This window comes from Juglans regia, chromosome 1, assembly GCF_001411555.2.
Source record: "Juglans regia cultivar Chandler chromosome 1, Walnut 2.0, whole genome shotgun sequence".
NCBI lineage: Eukaryota > Viridiplantae > Streptophyta > Magnoliopsida > Fagales > Juglandaceae > Juglans > Juglans regia.
The window spans coordinates 13,610,332-13,623,613 of record NC_049901.1 but is presented as its reverse complement, the minus strand read 5'-3'; the positions used below and the strand labels follow the sequence as shown (position 1 = coordinate 13,623,613).

At 32.4% G+C, this 13,282-nt stretch overlaps 1 protein-coding gene and 1 non-coding gene across 6 annotated transcripts; one reads left to right on the top strand and one right to left on the bottom strand.

The window, feature by feature from the left end:
• The first annotated feature begins 734 nt into the window (after positions 1–734).
• LOC118344389 lies at positions 735–829 on the top strand. The gene has a single exon (XR_004798167.1). It is a non-coding gene; the product is annotated as a small nucleolar RNA snoR2/U65 (small nucleolar RNA).
• Positions 830–3,587: 2,758 nt separating this feature from the next.
• On the bottom strand, positions 3,588–7,929 carry LOC109005360. 5 transcript variants are annotated; one of them, XM_035695714.1, is made up of 6 exons: positions 7,467–7,929; positions 6,150–6,404; positions 5,551–5,733; positions 4,750–4,902; positions 4,547–4,633; positions 3,588–3,894 (listed from the first exon to the last, which is right to left on the bottom strand). In XM_035695714.1, the coding sequence occupies exons 1-6, from the start codon at positions 7,789–7,791 to the stop codon at positions 3,839–3,841; spliced, it is 1,059 nt and encodes a 352-aa protein (XP_035551607.1). In that variant the 5' UTR covers positions 7,792–7,929; the 3' UTR covers positions 3,588–3,838. The 5 variants fall into 5 exon arrangements, with proteins under 5 accessions (XP_035551607.1, XP_035551609.1, XP_035551610.1 ...); XM_035695716.1 differs by having other exon boundaries at positions 5,551–5,730; XM_035695717.1 differs by having other exon boundaries at positions 4,547–4,612; positions 7,467–7,928.
• Between the last annotated feature and the right edge of the window lie 5,353 nt (positions 7,930–13,282).

Here is a 13,282-nt window from a genome sequence, read left to right as displayed (position 1 = left end):
ATTTTTGAAGTTCAGACTTTTTGAGTATATGACCATAGCCATATAAATTTCCTCTATTTTTGAGCTGCACCAGCATTTGAGGGCATCACACCGGCAATTTTTCTTACAGATAATGCATTGAAGCACTTGAATAAGATGAGGCTTGAGCGTAATGAAGATTTGTGCTTGAGAATTGGTGTCAAACAGGGTGGATGCTCTGGCATGTCATATACAATGGAGTTTGAAAACAGATCAAATACATGATCAGACGATTCCATCATTGAATATAATGGCTTCTGATTGGTAAGTCTTCATAATTGTACATGTTTGCTTATGTTAGGATCTACACTTTAGACAATTTTTAATATAATTTATAGCTAAGTGGTGTCACCCTTTGTGGATACCTTGTTGGTAGACAGATAGGCAATAGAATATAATTCGTAATACAATATAATTATCATAGTATTATCTTGTTTGTGTGATAAAAGTCAAACCCAATTGCTAATTGTGGAAGATTCTTATCAATAGAAAAATAATTCCGCTACATACAGTCATTTTTCACTTTTGCATACTTCTTGCGCACTTTGTTTGCGCACTTTGGTGATGTGATTGACTGCATTATTTTAATTATAATCACATAGAATTTTTGATAGAAAAATGATGTCTGCACACTAAAAAGAGTCGCATACTTGTATGTTGAGGTGAATGATGCCAAACATATATGATTGAGAATAACGGACTCGACTGAACCTAAGGGCTAGCACCAAGAGTGATTCCATGTTTCGTATGCTGATAGGAATCTATGGATCTGATATGTTGGTCCATGGAGCCGATTTCTGGGATTACATTTTTCTCAATATATTTATATAAAAAATATATTTATATTTACTTATATAAAAAAATCTATTGTCTTCAGTTTCCAGTAAGGTCTCGTTTGGTTATACAGATGAGCTGAAAAATTTGTGAATAGTAGCGAGATAATTTGTGATTAATAGTGAAATAATTTGAGTTAAGATTTTATAGGATTTTAGGAAATGAGAGAGAAAAAATTGAATAAAAAAATTATAAAGTTAAAAGAGGGTTAGAATTTAATTTTTTAATATTAATTTTGTTTTGGAATTTGAAAAATTTGAATTATTTTTTGTATTTTGTTTGGAAGTTTGAGAAAATTGTAATGATTAGGTAATGATTAGATAAAAACGTTGAAAAATTGAAATTGAAAAATATTTGTGTATAAATAGTGTTTGGATGTTAAGATGAGATGAGATGAGATGAGATAGTTTGTAAGATTTGTGAACCCAAACCATGCCTAAATCTCAACAAAGAACCTGTTTGCAAATCATATTTTAAAAAAATGTCAGAAAAAGATGATTTGCAATTTGCAGATAGGTGTTTTTTTGTATTTTGCTGTAAATTAAGGGCATGTTTGGCAAACATGAAAATTTTCAAATTTCCTCATAACTTCATTCTCAAACATCACTCAAACACAAATCACTTTTCAATTTCAAATTTTTAAATTTTTCATCTAATCATTACCTAATCATTACTCAATCATAAAAATCAATACAACTTTTACAAACTTCAAACAAAAATAATATTTAAACAAATTTTTAACTTTATTTATTCATTTTCACAAACTCCAATACAATATTTATTTTAAAATATATTTTTATTCAATTTTTTTTCTTTTATTTTCCAAAACCCAATAAAACATCTTTACTCAAACAATTTCACTATTATTCACAAAGATTTGAGATACTTTAAGCATCCAAACATGCCCTGAAGATGAATTGCAAGCACTCACCATCATTGCTTGTTATTTGTCATTGCAACCATTTCAATCCTTAAGACACCTGGGCCAACACTAGTCTTAATGTCCTTATCCGTATGCTCTAAATGTTGCCAAACTGGATTACCATGGGAGGTTTTTACAGGATATAATCGATGATTAGTAATGATGAGTATTTAGGTTCTATTGCAATAACCATGCACCAACTCGAGTTTTAATTATTTTTTCATTGTTAGCAATGCCAGTTGCTATAACAATATGGCCTTATTGCTAAGTGTGTAACATCTGGAAAGTTGGCGTCTTTCATGCAGAACACCTGAGTCATGAATAGAGTTAACCCTGTCATGTGACATGGTTTGGGTGATTGCCTCTACACATACCAAACTGTCTGCACTTGCCAAATACCAAAAGGAAAATGCTATTTAGTCTCCTCAATGTTGTCGCTCAAAGTTACCGCTCAAATATTTTTATTTTACTTAATGATTAAGAAATTGATTATTAGTGAAGTTGTATATTTAGTGAAGTTACTGCTGGGCGTACCGCTAGCACCACCCCTCTTTCATCCCCTCTTATCATCTTCTTCCTCTTTTGTTTGGAGGTGCTCCCCTCGAAGCGAGCGATTTCAGTGTATTTTTCTTTAAGTAATTTGAGGTGTGTTACACCACCCAATACCCAACTGCCTCTACAAGCACTAAGATTATGTGACAGTTCTTAATCTTTCGAATGTATTTATTTCAAGTATATTTCTTTTTGTGGCAGTTTGTGATCCAAAGAGCCTTCTTTTCTTATTCGGGATGCAGTTGGACTATAGTGATGCTCTAATTGGTGGAGGCTTCTCCTTCAAGAACCCAAATGCTACACAAACATGTGGTTGTGGTAATCCTTTGCAGCTGAGATGTGAAAGTGTGTGTAAAACAACTGAAATGAGAGTAAATAGATTACACCATGACTGTAAAATTGGGTGAACTAGCCAGTAATGTATAACTATAGCTTTTGCTTTTGTTCTCTCTTCCTAAGGCTTCCCATAAGTTGATTTTAATCTTTCAGTGCGTTTCATATTTCCATATGCTGCTTCACATTTTTAAACTGATTGCATCTAGCCAAACCGCAATTTAGGTGTGCTTTATAGGAAATGATAGTTAAACAAAGCTTTAAAATTCCATGTTTACCATAGGTATCATTTGTTTACTTTTTAATCCCACTCTTGATGTAATTGTTAATGCTAAATTATGCAGAACTACTCTCATTCCCATTATTTTAGGTGCTATATATATATATATATATATATATATATATATGGCAGCAGTATCTCTATTTCTTAATCAATCATTTAGGAACTAGTAGCTGTGCTGGTTCCATTTGTCCTCCTGGTGACATTTCCTTTACAAAAACTTATGCTTACACGTTCTGCTTCCTTGGTTTGTTGGTCTTCTGAATCAATACCAAATGCCTTTTTCTCTCTTTCTTTCTTTTTTTATTTTTATTTATTTTTATTTTTATGTAAGCTGTTGAAGAGTTGGAGTGAATAGTTGATTATGTTCTTCTTGGTCCTTGAGCTTAAGGTTTTAGTCACCATTTCTTTACGTTGAATTTAGACCAGTGAGATCCTGTGTAGCCACGATGATCCAAAATAGAACTGTGGATAATTTTCATTAATTTTCACTCGTGTGTTTAGAAGATATTTAGACTGAATCTGATTTTCTTTTTCCTTCTAAATGGAGAATTAAAGGAAGTTATAAAAAGCTCTTAATCATCTTGATGAGGGCTGAAATTGCTCAAGCCTTCTGTTGCTCGACCTCTGCCAAAATAATAATAAAAAGGCAGGAAAGATGGAAATTTTATAAATCATAAGAGAAAGCAGAAACAAACACCCCAACTAAGAAATGGTATCGATATTCAATGTTTAACATTATAATACCCATTTTAAGGGAGATAGTGATGATGTTATTATATATTGACATTCTTCGTTGAATAATATCCACAACCGTTCCTTCTGCAGCAGCTGTCAATGACTCAAACCCACTTCTGAATCGCTGCGTCTGATCCACCACTGGCTCTGAAGATGTTGATTTATAATATGGAACACCGGCAGCAAATGCTGACCTTGACGTCTACTTCAATCTTTCCTGAGCATCGATTGGGGTTAAAAGTTTAAACCAATTTAAAACCAACATCATTTTCACATATTTCTGTTTTCTTTTTCTTAGAAGAAATAGAAAGATTCACAAAACACTGACTTTATATTATCATTAATTATAAAACTTTGGGATATTACCAGGCTACAGCAACTGTACTATGTACACCTAAAGGGTCTCATTCTCTAATTCCTTCATTAATTAGAACCATTGCAATATATAACCACCTCCTTCCTTCACTCTCAAAACGAAAGATAAGACATGATTGGCAAGAGTGAGAACCAAAGATCAAGATAGAAAAAGGACGAGGCATGGTAGCAAATTAATTACAACCTCAAAAAACAAAGAAAGATGGTTGCATAGCCCCCCGAATCAAGGCACCAACCAAAGTGAAACCTCGTGTGCGTTTAGCTCACAAGGGCAGAGTTTCCAGAGGAAGAATAACTATGAGGAGGACAAACAATCGGAAAACAGAGGAAGCTCCGACTAAAAAAAAGAACAAAAAGAAGAAGGAAAGTAATAAAAATCTCTCTAATACCCTGTTATGAAATGGAAATAGTTCTATCACCAAATATATATATATATATATATATATAATTAAAAGATATAACTGTTAGTTAATTAGAACTCAGTCCTGACGTACCATTCTTCTTTTCGTCGAACATTGGTGGTTGAATGACGACGGCCAGATTCACGGGCTGCGGCACCTCTGCATATTGAAACTTATTTTCTAGCTTGAGACATTTGAACACAACCGCTCTTTAAATATATATATGTATATATATATATATATATGAATAAATAGAACTCTAGAATGTTTATCTACGCAGCATTAAGAGAACATACCTCCAATTTTATCAATAGGGACCCCTACGGGTATATTATTCATTCCTTCTGAAGAGTTGAGAGAGTTTGAGGTTGCGTACATGTTGCCATTCTTTTCAGTAGAATTTTCTCGTCCAAGAAAGTTATTCCGGTGCTGCTCTTTCAAAGAATGATCTGCATGGCCGATAATTTGCAAATGTGAAAATACATACCAATTATAAAGTATATATTACTAATGTTTAAGATGTTACGATATGATCATGCCTAAAAGTTAACGAGTAGTACTGTTCTGTTGGGACAAATTACATTCCTATATATATAATTAATCCGAAGCTGCTAGCTGACACAAATTTCTACCATAAGTACAAGTACTAGCTGACACAGATGTATATAGTAATTTCAGAAAATTAAATATTTTAAAAGAATCATAAATGTTAATGTCCATGAATAATGCAAAGATCAGCCCAATTAATTCATACCATCAATATTTAGAAGAAAGAAGTGCATATATATATATAAATGCTATATCTGGTTACGAAAACTTAGGACATGAGAAGGGAATGATCAGGACTTGGCCAGCTGCATGCAATTTCATGATAACGATCCATGCAACAAAATTCTAAAAAAAAAAAAAATCATATATAAAAACAGAGCAAACAAAGACTAATTCGCGAAACACTATAAAATATATGCATGTATAGAAACTCTGAAATTATTGCATTCTATGAACTATGAGTTTTTAATAGTATAAAAAAATAACAACAAAAAAATATTAAGTTTATTTAATAAAAAAAAGGAACCCTTGCAATAATCTAGCGCTACCTTCTTTGTCATGCATGACGGGATGTTCGATGGTTTTGCGGGGTCTGATCTCGCTGTTGCTAAGATGATCAGCTTCATCTTTTGGTGGCTCATGTGGTTTTATCGTTTTGATATTTTCGATTCGAGGTTTTTCTTTTAACCCATCAGAACTCTTTGGTTGCTCTTTTGACGACACATGACCTACTGCATGCATGCCAAGCGAAGCATTATATCTAGCTTTATTAATATATATTAATATTATTTTGCTGGGAAAGAAAATGTGCATACTTCAATAATGCACGACAGAGCGAATTATTATCTTTTTATTTTTGCATATTTATGATGATCAAGGTTTGATTCGACGTTGGTTGTGAATAACCAACGATTATAATATAAAATGATGTTTAAAAAATGAATGTATTTCAACACTTACAATGCCCATCCTTCTTGAAATTATCATGATAAGAAGCCTACGTAAATGATATATGTACGCATGTCATTGGCATGTGGAGAAATATGAAAATAGCAAACTTCGGAATTAATATGACAAACGAAAAAATATAATCATATATGAAGCAAATTAGATAGGAAATTCATGAATTTCTCTAATATATGTATACCTTCACGGTTGATGTTCCCTACGCTGAGAGCACCGTCAATCTCTTTTGACGAGCTGGGAACCAGATCATACCCAGTACGGAGTACTCCATCAACAGCCTGAGCCTGGTTGGGCTTTGTACTTTTCGGCTGCTCTTTTGACATCGAGGGACTTTCGTTCACAGTCCTGTACATGGTCGACTTCTCTCCAAGCTGGTTAGGAGCAAGGTCTCCACTATCTTTAGCAAAGACTTTCGACTGCACAACATCATGATGAGCTGCATATATATATATATATATGCATGTCCAGTGAGGCACATTTCATCCAGTCAATATGGAGGCTCAACAAAAGTTTATCTTCAAAGTGTGCTTTGTTTTCCGTAAGTGATGGATGCCTTCTCAAATTGAAGACATACTCTGGCAGTGTTCATAAAGTGATGAACTTTTCAGAAAAAATTAGACAGCAATCTTCTCATGTTCTTTTTGTTCCTTTAGTCATTGGAGTGATGCTGGTCATGTCATCAGTTTCTGTATCTGTAAGCAAGAGTCCATCCTGTAAGTTTGATCTCTTGTTACATATTTTTTTACTGGGAGGGGTTCGGTGTTCGTTTGGGTGAGTGAGGATTGATGAGGTCTTCGGTGGTGGTCTTCGTTTGGGAGGGACTGCGCAGAGCAGAGAAGGGAGAGTGAGGTGACGTGGCGATCAACCGGGTTGATGAGTAGCAGGTGTGTGGTTGTGGTGTGTGATATGAGGTCGGATAGATTTTTTGTTTAAATATATATATATATATATATATATATATATATATATATACGTGAGTACTAATAACATTACATGAATATTCTTTGTTTTAGATGGAAGGTAATTAAGTGTGATCAATCCATCATATCTTATGTTGATAATAACATAATTAATTAATTACAGCCTACCAATGAGAGAGAATATATAGTTGCCCAGCAAAAGAACATATATATTCTAAACAAGTATTATTGGCTAGGCGCTCTAATTGGCTCATCATGCATTTTATTTACTTTATTGTTACGTATTCACTTTACTAATTCCTAAATATTATATTATATATGCTCTGTTTCGTTCAATACATGAGAAGAGCATTAATTAATATATATTTTTTACAGTTAAAATACATGATGAGGATGATAAAAACTATATATGTACCCTTTGAGACGTGTTTCTAATTACATGCATGCGGTAGAAGCTCAACCCCTCCCGTTAAAATCAATAAAACAAGGTGCGGGTTTGTACCTAATTAAATGGCTAAATTAAGGAAAATAGAAATAAATCTTAAGTTCGATCAAGTCTATTAATAAAATACCCATACCTTTTCTCTTGTGATCATCTTCCTCCTGCCTGAGATCAGCACCCTTTGGCTTCTGCTGTTGATCCGGGAACGTCGGTGAACTTGCTGCATGTATTGGAGTTGTGGGGACGGGATCTCTGTCTCTTGTTTCTCTTTCCATGTTGTCCCCTCCAAGAACAGTACTACCCTTAATGCGTTGCTGATCTTCCGGTGGATGAATAGGGTTATACGTAGTAACGCTAGTACCGTCTTTGCCTTTAATGTTGCCGCTATTAATGTCTTCCCGTCCCCCGACACCCTTTTGGATCTGCTGCTCTGGATCATCGAGAAGTTGACTCCTATTCATTCTAATAATTTTTGTCAAGAATGAAGGAAGTTCTTTTTCCTCAATTTAATTAGGTAGTACAGGTTAGAATAGGTTTACGCATTCGGTATGTTTTTGCTAGGTTCTTCAAACTAGATCAAGGGATCATTTACAACTTTGTTTAAGATTCTCCACTAACTTTGCAAGAACGAAAAGAATCACATTCGAAGGAGTTGTTGGTCTAGTCAAGAACCACTTTGAATATATTAATAACGCCGAATCACTTTGAAGAACAAAGGGAAGGGATGAAGCTGCCTAACCTTTGGCCTAGTCAAGATAAATATAAAAAGCCTCCCATTCATGTGATAGTGTTGTTATATATGAAAGTATCTATGGAATATTAATTGCTTATGTAAAATTGTAAATGCTGCTAAGAGAAGGGGAAACAAGCACGCTACATGCCCTAGCTCCACCTAAATATAGAGAGATTTTGATGTAGAAAACCAAAGGACGAACTCTTGGACCCTTGTACTATTTTCTTGTCGATCTGTTCACAGAAGATCAACCGATAATGCATATCCTAATTAATAAAGGTTAGGTACTAATTAAATGATGCATATGATTTTGTTAAAAGTCAAATTGGGAGGGGAGGGAAGCCCGTCCCCCAATAAGGGGCCCGCGAAGGAGGGTTGGAAAGCGACCACTGGCAACATCGCCACTAAATATGGCAACATCGGAGGTGCCCCACCCTAATTTTGAGGTGGAAAAGCAATGTAAATTAAGAGAGGGAGGCCCCAAAAATATAGTGTGTGGTTGCCATGCTATTCATTATTGGGAGAGTAAACCCCCTCAAGCTACTGTCAGGGCCGGGTGTGGAAGATCTCTTCAACTCGATCCAACTTGACTTAGGGGGAGGTGTTCGGTTTGTGAGGCCTAGTTTATTGTTGTGACGGCCCAATTTTATGATCCGACTCTATAATGATTCGTTATGATTTTTGAGTGAATTTTTAATGAGGTTTGGAAAAAATTTTTGGCATTATTTTTGACTCAAGAAGCGCCAAGACAGAAAGTTCGCTTGATCTTAAGCTCGAGTGAAAATTAGATGGAAAGTTCGCAAGCTTGAATCTCGCTCGACAGTGGGTTCGAGCGAAGCCCAGACAGAGAGTTCGCTTGATGTGGATCCAACACTTTGCTCGAGCGAATGTCGTAGAAAAGTGAAATTTAGGGTTTCCACCATCTAACCCTATAAATATGCTTATTTTGTATAGTATAACCGTTTTGAACAATAAAAAATTATCTTAAAAGTGTACTTTATGATTCCTCAACATAATAAAATCCTCTGCAGCTTCATGGATGTAGGTACATTGCCAAATCACGTAAATTTATTTCATGTGATTGATTGATTGATTATTTCTTATTTGGTTTTACTTTATTTTTATCCTTTTTTGCAACAAGAGGGGCTCCCACTCTATTTTTTGCAACAAGAGGGACTCCCACTCTATTTTTTTTTTAATTGTAGTTTTAGAGGTTTTATTCATTTCACGCGTTTAAGGTTTTATGGTTTAGTTTATCTGTTTTAAGTGTTTTTTCCCCCTTTTCTAACAAAGTCTTTACATTATTTTTAAAAATAACTTTTTCTTACACATGGCATGTTATGTAGCATCTTTTATTGTATGCATGCATACGAATGATCAATAGAAAGAGCTAGGTGTAATCAAACTTGCACTTATAGGGATTAATTCCCGTTTGGATGTTGAGATGGTCTTATCTCAACTCATCTCAATATCCAAGTATTATTTAAACACAAACACATTTTAATTTTAAATTTTTAACTTTTTCATCTAATCATTACAACTTTTCTAAACTTCTAAATAAAACGTAAAAAAACAATTCAAAAATCTCAAAGTAAAAATAATATTAATAATATTATAACAATGTTTTCATTTAATTGTTTTTTTATTTTTTTTCTCTCATTTCCTAAAACTCCATAAAATATCTTAATTTAAACCATTTTACTATTATTTATGTATTATTTCAATACTATTAATAGATTTCTCATCACATCACATCTCAACATTAAAAACTAAGGGACCAATTTGACTTTTAAGAAAATAACAAGAGCTCATTTTAGTATCTGCCCCATTTACTTTGAGTTTAAAACAAAGAAAATAGGAGATTTTTTTTTTTTTTCATAATTTTTATAAAGATAAGTTTACAAATAGACGTGATTTCTTGTTATGCATTAGATTTAGTTATCTTAAAATGTATTTTACAATCTAAAACATCATATCAAGTCACAATTTATAATTTTTCTTTAAAAAACTCTGATAAATGAAGCATTTTTCTTTAAAAAATATTATTACCTGGAAGGAGTGCAATATAAAAACGTTAGAGCCGAGAGTGATCATGAGTCGGCCCACTCTAGTTGTTTTTGTTAGGTACATCGTGGTTTGAAGCATTTTCACCGTTATAAGATTTTGTTGGTTTTCATAAATTATCTCAACTCATTTAATTATTATAATTTTTTTAAATTTTTATATAAAATATAATAAATAATTCAATTTTTTTAAATTTTAAAATAAAAATAATATTTTAATAATATTTTATCTTATTTTATTTTATCTTATCTTATATATATAACCAAATAAGACCTAAATTCCCTACACACGAACATTGCTGATAAATAAAGCAGCAGCCATAGAATCAAATTCTAATATGGGGCACTCGAAGAATAAAGCATACTAATTATTGGCTATGAGAATGCTACCAAGAAAGGAATAAAGCGTAAACATTATTTTGCTCTGGTCAAGATGAAAGCCTTCCATTGCAATAACAATAACTTTCTTCTTCTTCTTCTTCGATCTGTTTTATAGGAAATTGATAAGGATATAAATGATTAAGTTAGATCTAGTTGTCAATTTAAATTTTTTGAAACAAGTGGCCTGATTTAACTTGATATCCCACTTGAATTTGAATCATGACTTTACAATCTTTATCATTAATTAAATATTATACTTATTAATCCCGCTTATTAAGGGGAGTACAACCCACATGCTAAGGATACAAATAATTAGATCTATAATTTCTTGTTAATGTAAAAGATTAGTGATTTAATATGGTATCTCACGCGTTGGACTCACTCATTGAAAGAAAGTTTAGTCTACACATAAAGATAAGTCATGTTAAGGCCTTGTTTGTATAACAAGTTGTGTAATTAATAAATGGGCGTTCCAAGTGGGCATCACTTCCCCTTCTCCTTCCTCATTCCCTTAGCTAGGGGTTATGAAGTGGGTATTAAGCTACTTCATAGGCCTTGATGGATGGCCTTAACTAATCCTATAGACTTTGACACAAATAGAATCTCTTTCTCAAATGTGTTGGTTGTCTCTTAGTCTCGACATTTAGGTTGTGGAACGTGTGTGTTATTCTGGTGTTTTACCATGTAGCACACCCCACAACTGATTGAGGAGGATGATTTCAAATGAACAACACGTGGGAAAAAGTCCATTGAACAATTGTACCCCATCAATGATTAGCCGCTTGAGGTAAATGCTTTTGCTTTACTCTGATCTAGCTTTTCTAACATAATATATTCTTAAGTATTCTCAGATATTTCATTCCCAAACAACAGTCAAATACAAAACAATTTTTAATTTCAAACTTTCAACTTTTTTATTTAATCATTACCTAATCATTACAAATTTTTTAAATTTTCAAATAAGACAAAAAAGCTATACAACTTTTTTAAATTTGAAAACAAAAATAATTTTAAAAAATTATATTTAAACAATTTTTTAATTTTTTAATATTTGTATTTCACTTTTTCTCTCTAATTTCTCAAAATCTAATAAAACATCTTAATTTATTTAATTTTACTAATATTCACAAATTATTTCACTACTATTAATAGAATTCTAAAAATATTTTTAAGTGTGGAGCCCTTGGAACTCAAGATCTGAGAGAGAGAGAGAGAGAGAGAGAGAGAGAGAGAGAGAGAGAGAGAGAGAGAGAGAGAGAGAGAGAGAGAGAGAGAGATATTACTAGCAGTACCCATTAAGTTCATAACTAAGAAACATCACTGATCAAATTACTAAGATGTGAGAAACAAAAATTGAATCAGAGAACGTTTTACGATCCTCCGAATCTAAAATAAGGTTTCGTTTGGTTGATTAACTCATCTCAATTCATCATTATAACTTTTTTAAATTCTAACACAAAATATAATAAACAATTCAACTTTTTCAAATCTTAAAATAATAATAATATTAAAAAATAATATTTTAATAATATTTTATTATCTCAACTTAACTCACTTCAACATCCAAACACAACCTAAACAATATCATGCAGCTTTTTACATTTTATGTTCAATGAACATCACATGACCTTATAATTAACAAGTACGGCATAATCAGTAACAGCAAAATTCAATTGTCTCCTGCAAGAGCTGCATCACATGATGATGATATATATTCAATTGTCTCCTATTTTTATTTACAATATGGTGCACCAACGTTTCCATGGCCCAGAAACTTTCTCTTCCCAGAATCAGATTTTTTTTTTTATCAGTGCTGAATGCACAATTAATGATTAATTAACTAAAAAAAATATAAAAAAACATCTTTATTTAAATAAATAAATTAAAAAATTCTTTGTAATTGTTTCCAAAATTTTCATATATTGAAATCGTTTCATCACTAATCGGCTTATTAAAAAAATAATTTTCAATACGATTTTAGTCATGGCCTGGCCGGTGCATGCATTAATGGTAGAATAATTAAATTAGCTTATATATATATATATATATATATATATATATATATATATATATATATTATACATGATTACTAGATAGGTAATTTTCAAGATTCCTGTGGGTGTAATTGCACCCACCACCTCCTAGCATATTGGGAACAAACCAACTCAAAATGATCAAGACCATTTGATAAATTTTTATTTTTATTCTTTCTTGGATGAGTCATGAGCTTTATAAAATTTCTGATCAATAGAACTAGCAGATGTGATTTTTCCATTTGATAAACTGTGGCTTCCAAATCTTTCAACGAAAATATCATGTGACACAACCTCGATTGACTTACTTTGGTAATTCTGTGAACAAAATTACATTAATCTCGTGACTAAAATATCAAAAACTTAAATAATCAAATAAATAATCCATAAATTAGATATCTGGAATATGCTATATATTCTGATCAAGATTCAAAACTGTCTGTGAAATTTGTTACATACCACTAGATGTTTTACACATACCATAAATATAAATAAGTTATTAATTAGATAATTGAAATATACCATTTTGAAATTTCAGAATTGTTTGTGATGTATTGTTAGTTGCTACTAGAATATTGAATAAATAATATTAGAAATATAAATAAGCTAACAGATAAACTATATATATATATATATATATATATGTGTGTTACACGGTACTGCTATCTGCACTATCTGCGGCGTCCACCTACTGAGAGCATCATCTACTCTGCTGCCGCTACGTACATGCGCCGCTCCACTA

Excerpts from the sequence above, each read along its gene's own strand:
- LOC109005360 (XM_035695714.1), bottom strand. The coding sequence starts at position 7,791 with ATGAATAGGAGTCAACTTCTCGATGATCCAGAGCAGCAGATCCAAAAG. Across the intron at positions 4,634-4,749 it reads CCCTATTGATAAAATTGGAG|AAAATAAGTTTCAATATGCA; the intron begins GTATGTTCTCTT and ends GTCTCAAGCTAG. Across the intron at positions 3,895-4,546 it reads GTTCGACGAAAAGAAGAATG|GAAAGATTGAAGTAGACGTC; the intron begins GTACGTCAGGAC and ends ATCGATGCTCAG.